Raw genomic sequence first — 26,193 nt, 5'->3', positions numbered from 1 at the left:
GCTGGTCCTCGCACTTATGACTTTTGGAAAAGCTGGCTTACAGCTGGTCCTCACACTTACGACTTTTGTAGGTCAACCAGCTGGTCATATTTAGAACATCATCCCATTTCTCCACTGTGCTTATGGTGACACAAACACAAAATAGTACTGGGATGAACTTGGAATTTCTGAACTCATTCATCTGGGTGTGTTCATCCTCCACGGGGTCATGTGATCAGAATTTGGGGGCTTGGCAACCGGCATATATTTACGATGGTCGCAGCATCCTGAGGTCATGTGGTTGCCATTTGCCATTTATCCAGCCAGCTTCTGACAAGCAAAGTCAAGGGGGCAAGCTGGATTCGCTTAAGAACTGTGCCAAAAACGTCTTAAAATTAGGCATGACTCACTTAATAAATGCCTTGCTTAGTAACGGAAATTCTGTTTCCAGTTGTGGTCGTAAGTTAAAGGACTACCTGTATTTTGATTTATTCTTTTCTTTTCCTGATCAATGCAGAAATGGCAGAGTTTTTTTTTTTTGTTGTTCACAATGCTATTTGAGCGTGCGCCACTCAAGGCAACTGAAGCTTAACCTGTCAATCCTTCCTGCCAATTATGTGTTTTATTCTTGGGTTGAAGCCGTGTGACAAAATCGGGATTCTAATTTAGGAACGTCATCTGCTGAAAGGCTGGAATAGCTGAGGTGACCAGGAGAGGGCACTACAGCACAATACAAAAAACAAACAAACACACACCTTCTTCCATCTTCTGTCTAACCAGCAGGGCCGTCTAACATGGGCAAAACCAAAGGGCCACGTCTGAGTCTTAATACGAAGCAGTAGCAATCAAAATGAAATAAGCAAAGAGAGGATTGGTTAGGGGCAGTGGTGGGATTCAGCCAGTTCGCACCACTTCAGGAGAACCGGTTGTTAACTTTCTGAGCAGTTTGGTGAACTGGTTGTTGGAAGAAATCATTAGGGCAGAGAACCGGTTGTTAAATTACTTGAATCCCACCACTGGTTAGGGGTGTATCTCTCGGTGCTTAACTCCATTGTCTAATCACTGATGACTGGAGTAATTTTAGGGTTCCCATGTAGCGTGCTACTTTCAGCTAATGTCATGATAGAGTATTACAAAGTTTAAGGGCCAGGTATGAGCAACAAAAGGGATTGGCTTAACTTACCGTAACTCCCATTTCCTTCCAGAATTTGGAAGACAGCCTTTTTTTAATTACACAAATCATAATAACCTCCCTCACACTTTCCTATCCTCCATTCGGCTTCCTGACTTCTTTCTCACACACATCTTTTGCTATGTCCCAATGGGCCTAAGACTTTTCGGTTCAAACCTTTCGCCTTGCCTGTTTCGCCTTAAGGTTTTCGCCTCTGCGTTATTAGCCACAAACTTTTCTCCTCGGCTAGCCCTCACCTAGTCTTTCGCCCCAGCACAGCCAATCCCTCCCAGCCCCTTCGCCGCAGCCCATTTATCCAAGTACAGTTTGCAAAACCTTAAGGCGAAACAGGCAAGGCAAAGGGTTTGAGCCGAAAAGTCCCATTCTGGTCCCAACTAACCAAGGCCAGGGATTCAGACATAAAGAACAACGAAAACCAAAAAATAGCTTTATGTCTTTTTTTTAAAAAAAGGTAGTTCTCCTAGGATTAGCACACCTCTGTTTCAAATATTTTCTTCCAAGCTGGCTTGATATCCTGAGCAACTAAATGAAGATCTCATATTCCCCCAATGTTAATTTGAGACACAATCCCTATATTCTCATTAGCCTCTGGTTTTTTTGTACAAGTATGAATCGAATTCAAAAGGAAGTGCATAATCTTGTGCTAGTACCATAGGCCACACAATAGTCCAGTTTTGGTCACCATGATACAAAAAAAGAAGAAGATGTTGAGACTCTTTCTAAAGAGTGCAGAGAAGAACAACAAAGATGATCAGGAGACTGGAGGCTAGAACATATGATGAACGATTGCAGGAACTGAGTATGTTTAGTGTAATGAAGAGAAGGACAAGGGATGATATAATAGCAGTGTTCCAATATTTGAACAGCTGTCACAGAGAAAATGTGTGTGTGTGTGTGTGTGTGTGTGTGTGTGTGTGTGTAAGGGTTGACCTACTCTCCAAAGTGCCAGATGGCAGGACATGAAGTAATGGATGGAAGATTATCAAAGAAAGATTTAACCTAGAACCAGAGATATATTCAGCTGGTTCAGACCAGTTCAGGCGAACCGGTAGCGGAAATTGTGGAAATCTATGCCGTCCTGTTTAGGCATGTTTTTTAGTCTGGGCAAATGTGCAGAAGGTGCTTGTGTGAGCAAGGCGCATACCTGGAAGGCCGTGTGCATGCATGGAAGGCCATGCTCATGTGCGCACGAGCGTTCACATTTGTGAACCAGCAGGGAAAATAAGTGAATACTATCCCTGCCTAGAACTAAGGAGAAATTTCCTGAAAGTGAAAACAATCAATGGAATGGCTTTCCTCCAGAAGTGATGAGGAGGAATTCCTCCTCATCACTTAAACTCCATCACAGAAGGTGTTTAAGAAAAGACAAGACAGTCATTTGTCCAGAATTGCATAAGGTCTCCAGCTTGAGCAGGAGGCTGGACTAGAAGACACCCAAGATCCCTGCCAATTAATTCTCTTATTCTGTATTCAATTCTTTAGCCAGCTTTATCATCCTATTGGCATGATGTATTTACATCCAAACGGGACAAAGGCATTTCTGCTGTAGATGCAAGAGGTGCCAAAAAGACCCTATGAGACCCCCACCCCCACCAGAAGCATTTTTACCAGTTTCACCTTGAGTACAGCCCACCAATGACGTGCATCTTTTAAAGTTGGGTGACACTCAACTGTTGAGTTATTAACCCTAATAACTTTACCCTGATTGAGTTAGGGGGCTCACCTCAAGCCCTCCTTTGAACTGCTGTTTGTTGTTTTCGTTTTGCAGCCCATCCCATTAAGGGGGCACAGGTGGAAGAAGAAGCAAAAGGAAAGGCAACAGGTGGGCGGAATCAGTGCACGAGCGAAACATTTTGCCTTTTACGAGGATGATAAGGAAACATGACCAGGGGGTTAATTCTCCGTAAAAAAGGAACAGCTCAGCAATGTGCTTGGAGGGAGAAAATAGACTTTTTGGAATTCAGGAACGGGCGTCTTATACCCCAGTGGGCCGAATCAACTTGTGGAAGCTGCCAATCTCTTTGTCGCCTGGCATTTGGTGGATGAGCATTAGGCCATCTCCAGGCAGCTAAAGCCTTCAGACAGTGTTGCCATGGATATAAATGGTGGCACGATTGGTTGCCGTTATTTTTAGGACTTTGCTGCCAATTTATTTGTACAGCCCAGAAGCAGAAAAAGAAGGAAAAAAAAGAAAAGAAAAGAAAAAAAAACACCTCACAAAACAAACCTACAAAAAGAGTGGCAGATTTGTGACTTCAGGGCCTTTCTGAAATCAAATGAAGGCCAAAAAGTAACCCTGGAGGGAAAGGCATAAATGAATGATATTATTTCTTTTGAAGCCGTTGCTTGTGTTTTCGGGAGAAGCATTCCTTTTATTCAATAACTTTTTTTATTCAGACAAGAATCTGTCCCAGTTAAATGCAGCAAGCGCGGGTGGGTGACTGGGTGGGGAGCATTTCTGCTCCATTTCTTATCATGTATGCATTCACACGGCAATTGTGTGTTTGGGTTTTGTTATTTCTTTCCCACAACAGGCGTTTTGAAGTGTGGTTGTCATGGGAATTTCAGCTGCTGGGGTTTTTCAATAATCAAACCTATCCTGCAGCATAGGCACCCAAAGATTTCAATCAGTTTAAACTTTCTTTTTTTAAAAAAAAAATGAGGTAATTTAGTGCCCTGAAGACCAGCAGTATTTCATATTTGTGTCTCTACTCCAACAAGAGTTGTAGACTGATGTCTCATTCCTGATCCTCTAACTTTTCTTTTTTTTAAAAAAGCATCAGGCTGATAACCCAAGACACTAGAGGTGAATTCTTAAAAAATAATAATTGTGCAATCATTTTGTCATAGCCGCAGATTTTTTCCAAAAAATAAAAGTAAAAAATCCAGTTAGGAATAAATTAAACGTTGATTTTTTTTTGGTCTTCTTAATTTTCCAGCCTTAATTCTCCTTTATCCCGTTTCTGCATGTGTTTGGTTATCCGTGTGTGTGTGTGTGTGTGTGTGTGTGTGTGTGTGTGTGTGTATGGTTTGTATAAGCATTTATATACTATGGTTTGTGTGCACTTTACTATCAGTGTTTACTGACATAATGAACGTTCCATTATTTTCTCTAATATGTACACTCATTTTGGTGAAGTTTTTAAATTGTTTAGACGTCAGCTCCTGAATGAAAAATGGGATTTAATCCCAATCACATCAATAATGGTAGCAGAAATATTTAGAGAAGGGCGGGTTTTAAAAGGTGAGTTTTAAACATGTAGACTGATTTAAACAGGTGAAACGAAGGAAGCCTGCATTAAAATTAAGTGAATACAAGTAGTAGAACAAAGTCAAACTAGAGTCTTGGACTTTAAGAGAGCTAATTTCAATAAACTTAGAGAGAGCTTGAGAAGGATTCCATGGATGAGAACCCTCAGGGGAAAAACAACTCAAGAAGCTTGAGAAATTTTGAAAAGTGAGATTATAAAAGCGCAGTCTAGCACAATACCAATGAAGAAGAAAAATAATAGATCTCAAAAGAAGCCAGCATGGATGCATAAAGAACTATCTGACAAATTGAAAGACAAAAAGGACAAATATAAAAAGTGGAAAGAGGGGCAAATAACTAAGGCAGAATATCAGCAAATAGCCTGAGCCTGTAAAGATGAAGTGAGGAAAGCTAAGGCTCACAACAAAATAACAAAAAAAGCTTCTTCCAACATGTTGAAAACAAGAAAAAAGTCAAGGAAACAATTGGCCCATTGCTGGGAGAAAGTGGCAAGAAGATGACAAGCAACAGGGAGAAAGCAGATCTACTTAACTCATTTTTTTGCATCTGTCTTTACACAAAAGGAAAAAACAATCCAACCTATCAAAAACAGCACCACAAAAAACAGATTAGAAACACAAGTTAAAATAGGGAAGAAAATGGTAAGTGAACACCTGTCTACCCTAGACGAGTTCAAATCACCAGGACCGGATGGATTACACCCCAAGGTTCTGAAGGAACTGGCAGACGTGATCTCAGAACCATTGAACTATATCTTTCAAAGATCCTGGAGCACAGGGGAGCTGCCAGAGGACTGGAAAAGTTCCCATCTTCAAAAAAGGAAGAAAAAAAAATAGATCCAGGAAACTACAGACCTATCAGCCTGACCTCAATACCGGGGAAGATTCTGGAAAAGATAATCAAGCAACAAATCACCAAACACCTAGAAGCAAACAAAGTAATAACCAAAAGCCAACATGGGTTTGTCAAAAACAGATCATGCCAGACTAATCTTATTGCATTCTTTGACAAAGTGACCAAACTAGTGGACCAGAGGAATGCTATTGATATAATTTACTTGGACTTCAGTAAAGCATTTGATAAAGTAGACCATAACCTACTACTAGATAAAGTAGAAAAATGTGGGTTAGACAGCACCACCACCAGATGGATTCGTAACTGGCTGACCAACCGCACTCAATGTGTAGTCCTCAATGGAACTACATCCACATGGAGGGAAGTATGCAGTGGAGTACCCCAAGGCTCTGTTTTAGGCCCAGTACGCTTCAACATCTTCATCAATGACTTTGGCAAGGGGATAGATGGGGAACTCGTTAAATTTTCAGATAACACCAAGCTGGCTGGAATAGCCAACACTCCAGAAGATAGGCTCAAGTTACAGAAAGATCTTGACAGACTTGAACATTGGGCGCTATCTAAAAAAATGAAATTCAACAGTGAAAAAAGTAAGGTTCTACATTTAGGCAAAAAAAACAAAATGCACAGGTATCGTATATGTGGTACCTTGCTCAATAGTAGTACCTGTGAGAGGGATCTTGGAGTCCTAGGGGATAACCATTTAGATATGAGCCAGCAGTGTGCAGCAGCTGCTAAAAAAGCCAACACAGTTCTGGGCTGCATAAACAGAGGGATAGAATCAAGATCACGTGAAGTGTTAGTGCCACTTTATAATGCCTTGGTAAGGCCGCACTTGGAATACTGCATGCAGTTTTGGTTGCCGCAATGTAAAAAAGATGCTGAGACTCTAGAAAGAGTGCAGAGAAGAGCAACAAAGATGATTAGGGGACTGGAGGCTAAAACATATGAAGAACGGTTGCAGGAACTCGGTATGCCTAGTTTAATGAAAAGAAGGACGAGGGGAGACATGATAACAGTGTTCCAATATCTCAGGGGTTGCCACAAAGAAGAGGGAGTCGGGCTGTTCTTCAAAGCACCTGAGGGTAGAACAAGAAGCAATGGGTGGAAACTGATCAAGGAAAGAAGCAACTTAGAACTAAGGAGAAATTTCCTGACAGTTAGAACAATTAATAAGTGGAACGACTTGCCTGCAGAATTGTGAATGCTCCAACACTGGAAATTTTTAAGAAAATGTTGGATAACCATCTATCTGAGATGATGTAGGGTTTCCTGCCTGGGCAGGGGGTTGGACTAGAAGGCCTCCAAGGTCCCTTCCAACTCTGTTGTTATATTATATTATATTATTAAATAATATACTGTTGAATTTATCTGTACCCAATAGACACAATTGGCTTTCGTTGGTTGCCTACCTGTATTTTACTGGTGTTAGTTTATGTTTTCCCTGTCATAAAAGACATCTATTAAGGAGGGATAGACAGTTTGTTTCCATTTATTTATTTACTAGATTTTTAAAAATCCCACCTTTATTACTTTATAAGTAACTCAGGGCAGTGAACATAAATAATATCCCTTTCTCCTTCTTTCCCCCCCCACAATAACTACTCTATGAAGTTGGATGGGCTAAGAAAGAATAACTGGTATAAAGTCACCCGGATGACGTGACTAGAACTCACAATCTCCTGGTTTCTAGGACAGCACCTTAATCACTAGACAAACTGATTCTCTGATGCCCAGAATTCTGGACTGCTTTTATGGTATAGAATTATGAATGAAATCTAAGGACATTTTTCTACTGCTATATGCAAAATGTGTTGTAATGCGCAAAATATGTTCCGTATGTTCTAATAAGCAAAATAGGGACACACCAATTTGCCATTGAAAGTCTTCTCCATCTTTGGAATTTCTCTTTTGAGAGTTTAGAAGCCTAGGCGCAATGAATGTGGAGGCAAGCTTAGCATACTAATTTTGCTTCTCCTACTTTGAGTGGAAGGCTTATATGTACAGTAGTGGCCAAAATTGTGGAAACCTTTTGGGAAAACTGTATTTTCTAAAACTAGCTAATAACACCACTTTTTTTTGGAGTAGTACCATAAAATTATATATTAGTGAAAAGATAATTTAATCAAGAATGTAATGCAATAACTTTTATGAAGGATTTGCAATTAGAATAGCAGTTACAGTATAAAGAAGAAAAGTGAAACACATAGAAAAAACAAGATATACAAAAATTATCACGTCATTTAATTCTTAGTTGGGTAACCTTTAGCATGAATGATGGCCTTACAACATCTTCCCATGGAGTGAACCGAGTCTTTTAGTTCTGCAGCTCTTCTAACATGAAACCAAGATTGAAGGATTGCTTCTATTAACTGGGTTTTATTGCTGGGTCACTTCTGATAATAAGTTTCTTTTGTCGGCTCCATAGATTTTCAACTGGGTTAAGGTCTGGACTATTCCCAGGCCATTCCAGCAGTGGAATATGATTATCTTGAAACTCCCCCCAAAAGCGGTGTTATTAGCCATCCAACCTCACAAATACACTTTTCCCAAAAAGTTTCCACAATTTTGGCCACTACTGTATAAGGAAAAGAGCTAAACAGAGCTTTAATTTCCTTGTTCCCTGTCTTTGCTGCACATCTAAGAGCCAATATGTTCTTATCACACAACTGTCTTGCTTGAAATGGGGATGCTGGAGTCTGGATGTTTAGGTTAAAAGGACATGCCATGAACTGTCTTGGCAAGATGTTGTGCAGCGAGGTATTCAATTAAACTAAGTCTCCAATGTCAATCAATATATCGTGTATCTGGAACTCTGGCCTGAGTTATGAGCCCCTGATTCAAAAACAACAGCAACAACAATCCTCCAGGGTAGAACACAAGATCTGCACCTTCTCCCTGATGTTGAAGGAGTTTCTGCTTCCTGGAAATTGATTTTGCAAGCATTGAATAAAGCCAGAGATGTTTGTTGGTAAACAGATATTATCTCCCATCGTCCGGTACGCTCCCACAGAGAGGGACTCCTCAGGGTGCCGTCAGCCAAACAGTGTCGACTGGCGGCCCTCAGGGGGAGGGCCTTCTCTGTGGGAGCTCCGACCCTGTGGAACGAACTTCCCCTCGGACTTCGACAATTACCTGACCTTAGGACCTTTCGCCGCGAACTTAAAACTTATTTATTTCGTATGGCTGGACTAGCCTGATTTTTATTTTTATTGGATGGGTTTTTAAAATTTTGTGATTTTACGGGGGAGTACGTTTTTTTAACATTTTTGGGCATTTAAATTAGTTTTTTAAGGGATGTTTTTAATTATTGTGTGTATTTATATTTTATCTGCCTGTTCACCGCCCTGAGTCCTTCGGGAGAAGGGCGGTATACAAATTAAAATATTATTATTATTATTATTATTATTATTTCTGCTTCCTCGATTTTTTGCTTCTGTACTGCTGGGGCAATTCTCAATTTTTCTTCCTTCTGTGCATTAACTTGGATTGTTTGTGGTGGTTTCCTTTATTAATATCACTGTCTAACGTCCGGGATACAAACAGGAGAAGAATTATCAGTGGGAAGGGTGCTTGGCAGCAAATTGATTGCGTTCTAGCTACCTTTCCCGGCAATAGACATTTATCCTTATTATTACATATTTGGGCAGCGCACAATAATATCTTTCTTACTAGCAAATATCAAGGGCCTCTCCCCCTCCCCCCCCGGCCCCCCCGCCCCCTGCACTGTTTATCTAGATTGGCAGGAGCTGGCATCAAAATGGATTTCTTATAAGATGTCAAGATTTGTTTTATTTCCATCTGGGGGGGGAAAGGATTTTCTTACACATAAAGGCAATGGGCAATCCTAATTGATGGGGATAAAGGAGAAGGATTAAAGGCCCTTTGTTGTTTGCAGAAAGAGGGGGGTGGAGAAGAAAAGAAACAACATTTTGGATTTGCGCAAGAGTGACGTTTCTTCTCCGGTTGGCCATGGTGTACAGGAATTAAACGGTGGGTCCTAATGGCTTCATCGGCTGAGCTATGGGGACTTGATGGTATCTGGGGTTCTTTAAAACCAGGGGTCTCCAACCTTGGTCCCTTTAAGACTTGTGGACTTCAACTCTGTGGCCTCTGTGGCTCAGACTGGTAAGACAGTCTGTTATTAACACAGCTGCCTGCAATTACTGCAGGTTCTAGTCCCACTAGGCCCAAGGTTGACTCAGCCTTCCATCCTTTATAAGGTAGGTAAGATGAGGACCCAGATTGTTGGGGGCAATAAGTTGACTTTGTATATAAATATACAAATAGGATGAAGATTATTGCTAGCATAGTGTAAGCCGCCCTGAGTCTTCGGAGAAGGGCGGGATATAAATGCAAATAAAAAAACAAACAAACTCCCAGAGTCCCTCACCAGCAAAGCTGGCTGAGGAACTCTGGGAGTTGAAGTCCACAAGTCTTAAAGGGACCAAGGTTGGAGACCCCTGGTTTAAACAAGATATACAAGCCGTATTCAGAATTCAGTATTTTATATGGTCTTAAGATTTAAGGGTGAGTTTCAGGACTGCTGGACATCCACAGGCTATATGAAATTTGGCCCATTTTACCAAAGACCTAAAATACTTAATCTCACACATCATAACGACCGCAAGAATTTCATACGCACAAAATTGGAAAAAAGGAAATACACCAACCGAGGAAGAACTGATAAAGAAAATCTTAGATTGTGCCGAGATGGACAAATGAACAAAAGAAATTAAAGAAAAGGAAGATACGGAATATTATGTAATATGGGATAAATGGTACAAGTGTCTGGAGACGAGAAAAAATGAATAGGGATAAAAGGGGAGAAACAGTAAGTGCAAGATGTCTGTAAGATAGTGTATAAAAATGTACAAATTTAATATTATAAGTGATAGCAATTATAGAGTAATAAGGGATAATGGGATATAAATATTATAAAGGGAATTGGGAGAAAATGTAAATATTAGGAGATCACCGTTACGAAACAGCTGTAACAAGGGAATGTACGTTATGTTTTGTGTTAATGTTGCGTTGTGTTACAAATAAAAAAACTTATTAAAAAAAAGGAAATTTGGCCCATGTGAGATTTTTCCCCTTGAAATATGCCAAGTTTAGCAGCAATAATATTTTGACTGATATGATGGACTGCATTCAAAGCATGGGTCTTGTCACTAAGAGAAGCCATCTCTTCATTCTTTAAAGGAAGGATGGACAACCAGAAGTTATGCATCCAACTTCAGCATCCAATCCCACGCTTGAAGTCTTTAAAGTGTGCCTTCGATTATGCTGCTCAATTTTGCTGGCATAAAATTTGGGGTAAATTTTAGACTCTGGCTAGGTGGCTCAGTGGCTAAGACGCTGAGCTTGTCAATCAGAAAAGTCGGCAGTTCGGCAGTTCGAATCCCTAGTACAGGTCTCCTGCGGTGTGCAGGGGGTTGGACTAGATGACCTCCAAGGTCCCTTCCAATTCTGTTACCGTTAGACTTAATATAGGTTGAAAATGGAAACTTGCAAAAAAGCTAAAATCTCTCCCCGGCAAAAACCTGGGGGAAAATTCTGGTCCTTTCCACATCAATCATTGGTTAAACAAAAACTTTGCCCATCAGAAAATTTTCTCAAATAGCAAATGGGACACCCCCCCGCCCCCAGTAGCACAACCTGGTTGGATCCATGCAGCTGGAAATATCCTGGTTCTATCATTTTTGAGGCACCTTTATTTATGAAAAGAAAGGTGCAGAGAAAACCGCATTATGGAAACATTGCAGTAAAATAAACTTCTTGGGTGACATGTGCAAAAAAGCAGATAGTCTGTATATATTCTTGCAAGCATTTCTTCCAAGGTTTCTATCAAGATGCACACTTGGAAGAGCAGTCCACCAAAATACACATGGAGCTTTATCAGGATTGAGCCAACTTGTTCTGTCCCCCTCACCTCAGTCCGAGCGATGACTTAATTAGCCGGCACTATCAGCTCTGGCAGCAAACTAGCAAGCGTCTGCCAAGTGTCTCTGTTATCTCCCTTGATGCCGATGAATCAACAAACAGTACTTCAGCTCTAGTCAAGCAGTTGATTTGCCTGCTACGAAGAGGCATAACAGCCCTTGCTGCTTTTATATCCTGTGGGGTGTGGCTCCATGACTCAGCACTTCCTAGGCCTGCCCCACCCCTGCTTCTGTTGTTCCCGCCTCTCCTGCCTACGAAACCTAGGGTCCAGCCAGGCCTGATTGCCATCAGCCGGGTCTGGAGGCGTGGCCTGGGGGGGGAAAAGAGTCAGGGGATGGAGGCCTCGTTATCTCCTCCCCCTGGCCTGCCTCTGGCTCCTGGAGCTGAGCAAGGGAAGCCGGTGCTCCCGAGGTAAGTCCTGATGGCCCTTCCCCCTCACTTTCCAAGTCACTTTCTGGCTCGGGGGGTGCAGACACAACACAACTGAAACCAACAGATGGCTAGCAAAATATACAGTTGAGCGTAACCAAAATAGAAAAGTTTTATTTATACTCAGTTGTGTGATTCCCACCGAACCTTGCTCTCCTTATTTGTAGTGACTTCTCCCCTTCTGCTCTTTCTTGTCTACTTAAGACAGACTGTGCAGCATCTTTGGAACAAATTTTCATCTTAGGTGACCTTGTGCTGTTGGGCACTACAAAAAATGTTAACTTAGCAATGCGGTCTAATAAATGACTGATAGGTAATAATGAACGTCAGGGGGCTATTTCCCCCTACTATTTCTCTTTGCTCTCTTCTTTCCCCTCATTTTTGGGAGACGGGAGGGGGTTATTGAAGCACCCAGGTAGTTCTGAAAATAGAAGAAAACCAGAGGAGATAATTCTGTGCTTATTCAGCCCCTTATCGTTTGCCTCTGCGCAGAATTATTCCGAAACTATCAAGCCGGTGGCTTTAAAAGCAATGCTTTCATAATTTACTTCCTTTTTTGTTTCGAGGGTGGGGGAAGGAGAGGTGTGATTGTGTTGGAAACAAGGGTGTTGGGGGGAAAGGAGCAAGTTCTTTGTTTTCATCAAATGGATCACTTTGTTTTCTACAAGCTATTTAAATTATAATTAAACCGCAGCAACCAACAGGGGGAAAAAAGTAAGCCTGAGATAAGAGATGGAGCGGGAGGCAAGGGGATTTATTTATTTATTTGTTTGTTTTTACGGATGGCCTAGCTACGATTTTTGCCATGCCTCCTTTCCAGCCAACCCTCCATTCAGAGTTAAATGCAATCCAGACCAGCCAATGAATTTTGACCGGGTTCTTTTGCAGTCTTGAGAGAGAAAAAGGAAAAGAAAAGAAAAGACTATAACATTATATTTTGTCTCCCCTCTCCAAAGATAAGCAGTCCTCTTTCCTCAAATTCAATGGCTTAAAAATCCAGAGTAGCACAGGGAGAAAATCAAGAGCTGTGAGGTTTTCTATCACTTTCATATCCTTTACTTTAGCCTGCTGGCTAAGTCAATTTATGGCCTGAGATAAAACAGCATGTTTCCCCAGAATCAATAAGACGATAAATATAAGTGCAAAAGACGCTGGGGCAAATCTGAAGCCCAAGGCCACTTGTGTTCCCTGCCCTCCACTTTTTGGCATGGTCCCAAATATTCCCCTTGATTTGTAATTTGGAATATGAGAATTACTAAACTCACGGGATTAATGATATTCACGGTATCAAACCAAACCTAGTTCATTATAGCTCCGAATCTTAACACTGGCTCCAGCTGTTGCAGTGTGGCTTCCTGTTGACAATCTCAATGAAGGCCTTGGCCTTTGAATGTTGTGTATCTGTGCCATGTAGCGCTAAGGTTTAGTTTAACAACCACACACCGAAGTGGGAAAATGACTATCCAGAGGAAGGGGTGGGGCACTCACCCTTGAGTTGTACCTTGATGACCGTATCTTTTCTTTTATGTACACTGAGAGCATATGCACCAAGACAAATTCCTTGTGTGTCCAATCACACTTGGCCAATAAAAATTCTATTCTATTCTATTCTATTCTATTCTCTTACAACTTGTGGACCTCAGCTTCCAGAATTCCTGAGCCAACTATGGGTGGCTCAGGAATTCTGGGGGTTGAAGTCCACAGCTCATAAAGTTGCTATAATTGCCCACCCCTGATCTGGAGGAATGACAGTGGGGGGACAATAAATGGTAAATACCGTTGACGGTCAGAGACACTTCTCGCTCTCCTGCACCCACACGTGGAACCACAGCACGGCATACATATTTCCCAGCGTCTTCTTGGTGCACGTTTTTCAACGTTAGTGTGTTCTCATTGCTCAGGACCTGAAAAAGAAGAGAGTTGGTTCCAGGGGACAGATCCGAAACCAAGAAGGCAAGAATGCCAACCCAATGTTCAAGAATGGAAGCAGCTGGATTCAGGCCCTGTGCTGTCATCGTTCGTTTTAAACATAATGTATCAGGCACGCATCACCCCTATGCCAGAAATCATGGTTTACAACTCACAGTTCAAGGGCATTCATTCATATCCCGATACGGTCCAACAAGCAAACCAATGAACCCCATTGTGTCTTAGCCAAGCATGGGAACCAACCACCAAGTCCAACCAATTAGGCGATATCTGTGCTAACAGAGGCACCTGAATCTGAGCTTTTGGCATGGGAAGATAGTCCTTCATTCTGAGTTATCTCCCCATCTCAGTTTGCCATCTGTTGCCTAGCATGGGTCTTCTCCTGTCTAGGCCTCCCCTGTATTATATGGCTCCATTCTACTTTGCCTCATCTGTTTCTGCCTCTTTCCAGTTTTTCCAACCATTCAGACAGCTCCATCCAAGTATTAACCTCTGTTATCAGCATCCCAATGCTGATCACAAGCATCGTTCTGCAGAAAGCTGGCTAAGCATTCCGTGGCTTGGAATAACCAAGGCTTTATATACAGGTAGTCCTCGACTTACAACAGTTCACTTAGTCAAAGTCAATGAGGAAGCCATATTCATTTAATAACCGTGTTACTAACTTAACCACTGCAGTGATTCACTTAACAACTGTGGCAAGAAAGTTTGTAAAATTGAGGCAACATTCACTTAGCAACAGAAATTTTGGGCTCAGTTGTGATCATAAGTAAAGTGACCAGATTTCAGCGATGGCAAAGCGGGACACCATTGACCGGGGTGGGGGGGCTGCGCATGCGCGCTGAGTCTTGCCACCTGCCTGAAGGAGGAGGAGCGGCTGCTGCTTCTCCGCTCTCCTCTCGGCTCTTCCAGGCAGGCTCGGCTCTCCTCGGCTCTCCTCTCCGCTCTTCTTTTCCTCTCGGGTGAAGTCAAGCGGCGTCTCTCCTCCCTCTCGTGCCCCCTTCTCTGCCACTCCCCCTTCTCCGCCTCCTCCTCTTGCGTTGCCGCCTCCCATTTTCAGAATGGGAGTGAAACAAAAAAAAAATTGGGACTTTTTGGAATTGCCGCAGGACGCGGGACAAATTATTAAAAAGCGGGACTGTCCCGCCAAAAGCGGGACATCTAGTCACTATAATCATAAGTTGAGGACTACCTGTATAATAACATATTTGAGTGTTAAGTGCCCTTCAGTATTTCAGTGAGCTGTGATGTCCCTTTCTATTGCCCTACCCTCTCATGCAAGAGACATTTAATTTTTTGCAACTCCTGGACAAGTTTGGATCTTGTTAGGACTTCTTCATTTCACGGATTGCCCAAATATTCTAATGCCTCCTCCTTCTTTCCCTGAGAAATTGGATAAACGATAAGTACTGGAACTACAACACTCAACAGCAAATATAAGTCTAAGAATTTTTGGAGGGTTATCCTCCTCAAGGGGAGAGCCCAGCCAGCTTGGGGAAGGGAAATATAAAGAGTTTGTAAGGAAGAAGGAAGCCTCTTTGACACTGTAAAAATTGCAAATGATATTCCCCTGCTATTTTTTAGATGGAGGCGAGAAGGCCAAATTCCTAAAGCTATAGTGTCGACGAACATTTCATTTTCAAGGTCTGGACTGTATCCTAGCCAATGTCTAAAAATTCTCCAGTATTTTTTTTTCCTTCACATTATATTTCCAGGCAGAGGCATTACTATTTTGAGGTCACAGCCACCCTATTACAAAAGTATCATGAAAATAAGCTCCATGTCATATAGCGCTGCTCCTGTTCCAGCTGCTTTGGCCCTTCTGGCGCCCGCACTGCTAGCCACCCTGCCCTATAACCCACACTAGTGCAATCAACCATTTTATTAAAACTTCTTAAATGCTGAAGTAGGGAATTTCTGTGCAGCCCAGTCAGCAAAACGTGAACTCCTGTGATATTTGGAAATACGATGAGTCTAAAACAAATATGCCCTTTAAGAGTCAACTTCTTCTAATTGCTTGTGGAATGGCTAATTTCCTATCTGTACAACTGGAGCTGTCAGGACGGATCTGCAGCTCAAACAGACAGGCATGAAGCCCTTATGCTGGGATCTGCCTACTGGGTGGTGGGCTCCCTTCACCTATCTGGACAGAGCAAGCTGGAACATCTGCTCCCTTTCTCCGGTGGAAACTTGGACAGCATCCCTTTAGGACTGGTTCCTTTTGCCTTTCTGGTATGTGTTTGCTCTGTAAATATAACCCAGCATGTTTTCTATCTGGCACCGTTGAGTGTCTGATCATAGAGCCAACTCTGCTGCACAGATGGGGACTTTACAATGATATTTAGCAAAACACATAAATGCCTTTAGCAGTAGCGAAAGATATATTGCAAAGGCATCTTACATCAAAACCAGCGAGTCTGGGAAAGGATTGCAACCTAAAGCACGTTTTGGATTGTTTCTTTTAGATGCTCAGAGTGAAGCTCATACAAAGCAATCTGTTCGTAAGTACAGATAGGCCTAGGGCCAGCAGGGGTGGTGGCAGCGGCAATGGGGAGGCTTAAAGGGAAGGACCATGTGCCCCTTTTCACCTTCCATAGGTGCTGACTTAGATGGGTAGGGATGGCAGAGAAGTCAAAGGAAAAAGCAGATGTGCTTAAGAAGAACAGCCTGGGAGATTGCAAGACCTGGCTGACAAACTTAAGAATAGCTTGAAGCTGTTTGTTCCTTGTTATATGGATTACCAGAGCCAAGTTGCTTTCCTGGATCATATGACAGTGCTGGCCACAAGTCGATAGTTAAAACCATGGGGGTTTCATCCAGTAGTGAGTTTCAATTTTGGCCATTACCGTTTTGGTTGTGGGCGCGCTCATGCGATGCTTCTGTGCATGTGCAGAGACATTCGGGTGGGTGGGTGGAGCCTCCTGCCGCCACTACCGGTTCGCTTCAACCGGGGCGAACCGGTAGCAACCCACCACTGGTTTCATCTCTTTTTCATTATTTGTATTGTTTTATTCCATCTTTATTATTTGGGCAGTTGCCCCCAGGACCCATGCTTTATTTTTGAGAAATTGTAAAGATTTCCAATCCATTCTTTACATCAATGGGCTCTGAATCCCAGGACTGCAGATGCTTCTAAAATCCTTGGGTTTTCTCTCCCCAGGGTCAACACCTCCAAAAATTATTAGCACATTTTATTTTTTTTTAATGAAGAAGGGGGGGAAATGATTAAATCCAGGCCACTCAAGGTCAGTCGTGACTCTCAGCCTGGGAAAAGCTACACATCTCAACTCATTTTGTTTCAGTTATCTTCTAGTACAGTAACACACTAACCTTCTCTTTCATAATTTCTTGTAAAAGCAAAGTAAAGCCAGAATACTGCATCATAGAGCTGAATTTAATAAAATTTACCCTTAGATTAACAATTGGTGGATATGTTTTATCAACATATAAGTCACATGTATAGAATTAATTGATCTCTCTAATCTTATCCCCTCCCACCCAAAGCATGGGATATATCATCCTATTCAATAACAATAACAATATACATACATATATATGTGTATATATATATATATATATACACATGCTTAAAATTATAGTATCAAACAGTGGTGGGTTTCACTACCAGTTCTGTGGGCGTAGCTTGGTGGGCGTGGCATGGCTTCATGGGCATGGCTTTGTGGGCGTGGCAGGGAAAGGATACTGTAAAATCCCCATTTCCTCCCAATCAGCTGGGACTCAGAAGGCAGAGAATAGATGGGGGCAGGGCCAGTCAGAATTTTTACTACCGGTTCTCCGAACTACTCAAAATTTTCGCTACCGGTTCTCCAGAACTGGTCAGAACCTGCTGAAACCCACCTCTGGTATCAAATAATAAATAACAACTAAAATCTATAATAAAATCCAGTGTAAATTATACATGGTCTGACTTTACGACAGCTGCAATCCCTAAACTGTGTGGCCTGTTGTAAATTCAATGCTAAAAGGGAAATGACTAAACAGTGCAAAGGGTTTGCCACAATCGTTATATAATATCACTATGATGGAGAAGACACGTGTTTGCGATGTTTTTAAAAAAAATAAATAACTCAAGTTGGTGAACATAGCTAACACTCCTTCTTCTTATTTTCTCCACAAAAATAACCCTGTGAAGTGAACTGAGCTGAGAGACAGGGACCACCAAAGTCAGGCAGCTGTTTTCATACCTACGAGAGGATTAGAAATCACAAGTTTCCTGGTTTGTAGCCTGGTGCATTAATCGCTATTGTGTGGTTCTTCAACTGACTTCTAATTTGATCTGTCCAAGGGCACTTTAGTGGATGGACTGGATCAGAAAAGAGAGATAGGAGGGAATGCACCAAGGGGATGCTAATTTTTGTGTGTAGAATTAATGGGGGCCGGGGGGGGGGAAACAATAACAGTGGCCAGAAATATTTTTGTGGAAATGGAATACAGACTGCATGTGTTGCAAGGAAATTTAATGTTTGATGTCTTAAGATCAAGAAACAAGGGCCGCGGTGTGGCTCAGGCTGTAAGAAGCCTGTTATTAAAACACAGCTGCCTGCAATTACTGCAGGTTCTAGTCCCACCAGGTCCAAGGTTGACTCAGCCTTCCATCCTTTATAAGGTAGGTAAAATGAGGACCCAGATTGTTGGGGGTGGGCAATAAGTTGACTTTGTAAATATACAAATAGAATGAGACTGTAAGCCGCCCTGAGTCTTCGGAGAAGGGCGGGATATAAATGTAAATAAATAAATAAAATAAATAAAATAAATAAACAGATAATTGGGAAGATGTTTGACAACCTCTGATGTTCTTTCATATCTTTCAACAAGATATACTAAAACTCTGAGGTGGAGGACAGATTCCTGTATTGAGAATCCAATTAAGGCTGACCCTTATATGTTTGACCATTGTGGGATTGGAGGGTGGCAGGTTCCATACAGTGATATTCTATTCAAATCTGTATCATGCATCTATGCAAAAATATGTAATGTGGTGAGGCTTTTTCAGTGTTCTTGACCAATGGCATCCTTGTTGCAATCATGCATGTGGACAGTATAGGCTTTAAATTGCATATGAGAAGGATTTGGCTGCTAGCCACCATTCTTTGGGGCACTGTTCATATAGAAGACGGATTCTATTGCTCCGAAAGGACATAAATTTAATCCAGCTGAAGGACATCTATTAATATGCCAGTTTATTTATAAAAGAAAAATGAAATCCTAGATTCCATCTATTCTTGACTGAAGCTGAGAAATATATTCATACTTTTCCAGCACTTGATTATAGTGTAAAATAGCTGCTTCTGTGCGGACTGACTCCGTCAAAAGACATTATTTTTAAGGGGATATAACTGCTCTGTTTTTATGATAACTAGATAGATAGATAGATAGATAGATAGATAGATAGATAGATAGATAGATAGATAGATAGATAGACAGATAGACAGATAGACAGACAGACAGACAGACATACAGATAGATAGATAGATAGATAGATAGATAATAGCTAGCTAGCTAGATGAGATAGATGATAGATAGAAAGATAGAAACAAAGATAGATAGCTAGAGAGATAGATAGATAGATAGATAGATAGATAGATAGATAGATAGATAGATAGATAGATAGACAGACAGAGATAGATAGATAGAAAGTTAGAAACAAAGAAAGAGGATAGATAGATAGATGATAGAGTAGATAGATATAGATGATAGATAGATGATAAATAGAAAGATAGAAAAAAAGAAAGAGGATAGATAGATAAATAGATAGCGATACATAGATAGATAGATAGATAGATAGATAGAGATAGATAGATAGATAGATAGATAGATAGATAGATGATAGAAAGTTAGAAACAAAGAAAGAGGATAGATAGATAGATAGATAGATAGATAGATAGATAGATAGATAGATAGATAGATAGATAGATACTAAGATGGATGGATAGATGGATGGGTGGGTGGATGGACAGATAAATTAAAGGATTAAAGGAAAGATAATAGATGATAGAAAGATGGACAGACAGACAGACAGGTGGATAGACAGAACCACTAAGATATGCGAGAAATGTTTGGATTCTGTGGCTGTTACAAGGGCATGCATCATCCTATGTAGAGAAGAAGCTCCAGAGGAAATCTCCGCCTTAGCTTGGGCTGCTCACAATGAGTGTGCAATGTAGTGATAGTTTACCAAAGCTTCACCTGCCACAAAGAGATTAAATGAGGCTTTGGCCTTTAGTTAACCTGGATGTTGCTTATAATGGGAATCTGTTCCGTTTCTATTAGGGCTATTTTGTGAAGCTGCCCTTTGCAAGCAGTAATGCGCCAAGAGCTGTGAATGCCATGGAAACCTGTCCTTTCCATTTGTATTAGGCCAGTTACATAAATCAACCTTCCCGACCTCTGCGTAGTCAAACATTTCTGCTTCTCTTAATTTAACTATAACGACCTTCCAATTCAACTCGGGTGACTATCATTGCCTAGTAGTCTAGCTTAGGATGATATGCCATCCCTTCCTTGGCTTGATTGCTCAAGAAGACTCCTACTAAAGCAGGATGTCACTGGACAATTTGAGCACAACAACACTGCTTTCCTTCCACCCCTTTAGCCATTGAAGAGAAGTTGTAGCGAGACTAGGAAGGACAGAAGGAATTGCTGCTACTAAGGCAATAGTCAGATAAGAGGGACTGAAGTCCTGGCCAAGAAAGTAACTTGAGAAAACATTTTAGACAAGCCCCTATTTCATATGAAGAGAAAGCCAGGGAATCACCTTGGAAATCATCCCTGTAGGTCCCTGCAGATTCTCCAAAGCACCAGAGGGCAGGACAAGAAACAATGGTTGGAAACTAATCAAAGGGAGAAGCAACCTGGAATTAAGGAGAAACTTCCTAACAGTGAGGACAATTAACCAGTGGAACAGCTGGCCTCCAGAAGTTGTGGGTGCTGTTCAATCTAGACATTTCTAGACTGAACAGCCAAGAAGTAGATGCAGACCGAGATAAAGGTCCAAGAGAGGAATATGGGAGGCAAATCAAAAAAAGCATAGCTATTAAAGTATTGAAGCGGGCAAGAGACGATGGATAGATGATTTCTCCTTTTTGTTGTTGTTTGGATTTGCTTTTCTTTTTGTATCACTTTCTTTTCTTTTTTTAGGTAGGTGACATGACTAGAAGTTAGGTAGGATAGAAAGAAAATGTTTTTTAATAAAGGGTGACATGATTAAAAGTTAGAGTAAGAGATAGAAATAAGAGAAGGGAGAATATTAGTGTATATACTTTTATATAATAAAATAAAAGCAGTAATGAGAAAACAAGGAATAATTGGATAATGACAGACTGCAACAATATAAATGTGTATTATTAATAGAGATGTATAAATTGATTGAGCGTAATAACTATGATTAATTCTACTAGTTTTAATCATATTAGAATATATGACACTCTGGTGCCACACTGTTCATGCATTGATATGTTTGTAAAAAAATAAAAAAACTTGAAAAAAAAGTTGCAGGTGCTTCATCACTGGAGGTTTTTAAGAAGAGATTGGACAGCCATTTGTCTGAAATGGTATAGGGTCTCCTGCTTGAACATGGGGCTGGACTAGAAGACCTCCAAGGTCCCTTCCGGCTCCATTCTATTTTACATTCTAGAGCAGGGGTCACGAACCTTTTGGACTTCAGGGACCACTAAATTCATAATTTTAAATCCTGCAGACCACTAATATGATCTGCCTAATGACTGGCTAAATGGGCGTGGCTAGGTGGTCATTGACTGGGTGGGCGTGGCCAACATGATGTCACTCACATTGAGGGCACCTCGCCAGCCTCTACTCACCTCTCTTCTCCCAACCACTCACCTCCCTGCCTCGGCTCCTTAGGGCCCCAACAGGAAGCAGTTGTTGGAGCTAAGCAGCCACCATGAGAAAGAGCTGGCAAAATAGCTCAGTTCAAACTGGATCTGACCAAGAAGGAGGCTCAGCAGAAGCACCTCACTGAGGACTAGGAGCATAGGCTTTCCAAGCAGAGGGAAGACCTGCAGGAGTGCAAGGCCAGGTACTGGTGCCTGGAGGCTCAGTGGGCTGAGATGGTCAGCCAGTTCCAGGCCATGATGTAGTCCCACTGGAATGAGGCCCTCCAGTTCTTTGCCACCAGCAGCACTTCCCTCCAGCCTTCGCCCAAAGCCCTGCACCAGGAGGCCAAAGCAGACCCCAAGTCAGAATTTCTGTCCCCTCTGACCCACACAAAAGACCCCGAATTTTTCTGCGGACCACCAAAATTTTCTCACGGACCACCAGTGGTCCATGGATCATCAGTTGGTGACCACTGGTCTAGAATGTGAAACTTCTCCTTTTCATAGAAGGAGGAATGCTACCAGTAATGAATCAAAACATATTAGTCTCTGTGGGACTTTCCTTTCCCCCTTTAGATCACTGAAGAGGAGTTGAATGTTTTTAAAATACTTTACCTATTAAAAATCACATGACTTTTTGATAAGTTATGGAGACTTTCCCTGACACAAAGAATAAGAATAAGAATGTACGAGGTGAGTGGTAGACCAGCAAGGCATCAATAAGCTCTGCAACCCGTCCTCAAACATCTGGCCAGTTTTCAGCAGGATTGCCCATCATTCTTACCACACCAGAGCCCCTCTTCATCCAAACAATGGTCAGAGATGGGTTTCCAATCCAAGCACAATTAAATATGGCATCGGATCCAAGATCAACAAGAAGAGATTGTGGTTCCGTCATCATGCGTGGCCCAACTGAAATAAAAAAAAAAAAATGATAGTCTCTAAAATTTAAAATAGGTATCACAGCAAATATGAAAAAGAAAGATGCAAAAATGCAAGCACTGTGTTTGAATAAATTCTTCTTGCTTTTGTGGCCTAGGGCCTTACCTAAATAAATGTTTATTCCAGCTCTTTTGTTAGGGAAAGTATTGTTATTACGATCAATTTTGTTTGGCATATGGTTCTCATTTTCTGACTTGGTTATTATTTTTTTTATCAGACTTTTTAAAGAAGCATTCAAAAGCTGCATCCCCATTAATTGGTCCATGGCCAGTTTTTGCCTTGCAACTTTGCAAGCTTTGCCAGCTGAGAAACTCTTGAGAGTTGAAGTCCACAAGTCTTAAAAGAGCCAAGTTTGCAGACCCCTGTTCTAGCAGATCAGTAGTTGAGCTGTACTTACAATAGACATCGACTGTTCTGCTGATGTTGGTACTGCCCAGCGCGTTGGTCACCTCACAAGAGATGGGTTCAAAGAAATAGGTGAAGTCAACAATGGTCTCATAAGCATCACTTGATGCTTCCTTTATAATGTGGCCCTTTTTGGCCCACCTGTGGAGTAACAACAAAGAAAATACCAGGGTTGTGTTAAGATGATCTACATGGAGAAAGCAAACTTCACCTTTATGGAAGAGATAAGGCAGGAGATTAAAAACACAACAGAAGCTTAGCAATCAGAGATGAAACTGGATGTTAGATACTGCTGAAGTCTGATGCTTATGAATCAGGGGTGAAATCCAGAAGTTTCTGGAGAACCGGTAGCGGAAATTTTGAGCAGTTCGGAGAACTGGCAAATACCACCTCCGGCTGGCCCCAGAGTAGGGTGGCAATGGAGATTTTGTAATATCCTTCCCCCTGGAGTGGGGTAGGGAATGGGGATTTTGCAGTATCCTTCCCCCGCCACACCCACCAAATCACACCCACTAAGCCACACCCACTAAGCCATACCACGCCCACCATGCCACACCACAGAACCAGTAGTAAAAAAAATTGAAATTTGGATTTCATCACTGTTATGAATAAATTGCAATAGGGAACCCATGTAAAATACCAAGTTCCTCCAGTAATTTTCTACCTGTCAACTAAAACATTTGTTTTCAGTGACTTGCAGGGAGAAAGAGAAAACTGCCGGATCAGCCATTCAGTCAATCCTTGCTTTGTTTTAAATTATAGATGAGTGTAAAACTACTGGATCAGCAAAGAAAGGCACCCATGGCACACAAATTATTTATTTCATTTTGAACGTTTATATCCTGGCTTTCTTCCATCATGGAACGAGACGCAGGGCAACCAGGGGTGATGAGACTGGTAGCTGCTTAGTTTCAGTGAATTCATTGTGTACGATGTCCTGGGAATTTGCTGAGGGAAGCCATCCATGATGGTTTTCATATTCTGTTGGTCCTCTGAAAGCAATTTTTTTTTTATCCATTGATTTAACAGTAAAACAGTTGTGGATTCTTGATGTATTCTTCTTCGTTACTAAATATCTCTGAGCATGTAGTATAGAAGAAGTCTTGTGCATACTGTAGAATAGAAAACCTAGATTTAAGTCCCCGTGGACCATAAAATTCACTGTGTGATTTGAGGTCAATTACTGCTTCTTGAGTTTGCTTGACTCATTGGATCATTCTGAGACTTCGATAAAATAAGGCCAGTTGAACAAGGAAATCAACCTTCCTTCTAAAAAAAAAATAGGAAAGGTGGGTGACTAATAGGGGGCGATAAATAAGTAGCTGGAAACAAATAAAGTTGTTGGAAAAATCCATGAATCCTTACTCTAGAAACAGGTGGGACAATTCTACATTTTTTTCTCAGAATGTTCTTTTATCGGCAGCTGAAGATCAAGTGACTCACCAGGGACAGAACCAGTGATGGGATTCAAATAATTTAACAACTGGTTCTCTGCCCTAATGATTTCTTCCAACAACCAGTTCATCAAACTGCTCAGAAAGTTGACAACTGGTTCTCCCGAAGTGCTGCGAACTGGCTGAATCTCACCACTGGACAGAACTATGTAATAGAAAAGAGAATAGAAGTATTTTTCCATCTCTTCATCCTCTCAGATTTGGGATAGGTAGAAAAGATAAATGACCAGCTAAATGATCTAAATTCTCCTCCTGGATTGTGGAGGTTGATTGAAGATTCTTTGGGCTCTTTTGGATCCACGGTCCCAACTGTTCAACTCTTTCCAGACCAATTCAACCATCTTTCTTTCTCCTTCTTCTAAATGTTGCAGTTTCAAACGTCACTGAGAATGGAAGCTGGAGGCTCAGAAAAGGATGAAGGTCATTGCCTCCTAACCTCTGTAGTTCCAATTCAGTGAGTGGGAATTCCAAATTATCTTAGGGCCCCAGAGTTACCATCTAAAGGATTAGGGACTGCACTTACACTAAGTAACATATCTGCACTGGCTTGGTAGCAACCAAAGGTTAATTGGGAAGGGGAAAAAATTGAAGAAGAAAGAATTTACATTAATGTGTAATTCATGCAACCAAGTCATTTTAATGGATGGAAGACACCTTTCCAAAAATCTTAGACTACACCTGAAGTTTTTGCACATGAGCAACACTTCTAAGATTCTAATTCTGTGGACATTTTGCCAGGATACCTCAACTTTTGCTTGCCTACAGATGGCTAAATCTGTGGATAGTATGGATTTCAAATATGTCAGTAGTAGAAGATGATGCTAAGCTATCTCCTGGGGTTGAGACCATCTGTAATGCTGATTCCAACTAAGACATACTCGAAAGTTCATCCATCTCTGCTAACTGAACAAGGTTTTCTTTAATTGACTCTTTTTCCCCACCATTATATAACCTGTTGTTCCTGGCAGTGAATTAGGCCAACACCAACTGTTTTTTTGTTATCTATAAAAGATATGTCTAGGGTGTGTAGTCTTTTGGCACATTCCTTAAACACAATCCCTGAACTAAACTGGAGGAAGCTGTAGCTTAGTGTTAGCGTGCATGATTTATATACAAAAAAAAATATGTGGATGAAATAAAGATTTCAGTGCTTTGTCTAGACCTGAATCTTTGTGTATTCAACCATGTTTGTGTGTCTGAATAAAAGTGGGGCTCCTGTTATTATCCTCGTTTTTTACAGCTATATGACAGTTAAATCCACATGGACAATGCTTGGATTAGAAGAAAGAAATAATCCTAGATATTTTATAGATCTATCTCTAACTTGCTATAAGCATGAACCATTCTTCAATTTAGAAAATTTAGAACCATTTAGAAAATTATGTAAAAAAAAAAATCAGCATATTTTCAGAAAGCTACAGCTCTGCTGCTGTAAAGTAGTGCATTTCATAGGAAGTTGCATATTAAGGGGTTGCAAGTAACTTTGGAGAAAAACGGCACAACATATGTAACAAGTAACTCTATTGTAGAAAGAAACACCACAGATTAACATAATTGGTTGTGGAATTGTTTTTCTTGCTGTTGCATCTAAACATCATTTTGCTTGACTGTTGGGATTGAAATGACCATGAAGCTTAAGCTGTATGGAGATTCTCAGTCATCCAGATTAAGGTTAGGGCCGCGGTGTGGCTCAGGCTGTAAGAAGCCTGTTATTAAACACAGCTGCCTGCAATTACTGCAGGTTCTAGTCCCACCAGGCCCAAGGTTGATTCAGCCTTCCATCCTTTATAAGGTAGGTAAAATGAGGACCCAGATTGTTGGGGGGGCAATAAGTTGACTTTGTATATAAATATACAAATAGGATGAGACTATTGCCTTACACAATGTAAGCCGCCCTGAATCTTCGGAGAAAGGCGGGATATAAATGTAAAAAAAAAA

General features: G+C 41.2%; 1 protein-coding gene across 1 annotated transcript in view; it reads right to left on the bottom strand.

The window, feature by feature from the left end:
• The window catches only part of KIRREL3 (kirre like nephrin family adhesion molecule 3), a 483,489-nt gene that overhangs the window by 79,205 nt on the left and 378,091 nt on the right, over positions 1–26,193 (bottom strand). The window contains exons 9-11 of the mRNA XM_058194674.1: positions 22,794–22,942; positions 22,239–22,366; positions 13,450–13,576 (exon numbers count right to left, since the gene is read on the bottom strand). Of these exons, the coding sequence (XP_058050657.1) occupies positions 13,450–13,576; positions 22,239–22,366; positions 22,794–22,942 (404 nt within the window). The remainder of the gene's footprint in view (positions 1–13,449; positions 13,577–22,238; positions 22,367–22,793; positions 22,943–26,193) is intronic.

Source organism: Ahaetulla prasina, chromosome 9 (genome assembly GCF_028640845.1).
Source record: "Ahaetulla prasina isolate Xishuangbanna chromosome 9, ASM2864084v1, whole genome shotgun sequence".
NCBI lineage: Eukaryota > Metazoa > Chordata > Lepidosauria > Squamata > Colubridae > Ahaetulla > Ahaetulla prasina.
Note: the sequence above shows the minus strand (reverse complement) of the source record. Positions and strands in the feature narration are given on the sequence as shown.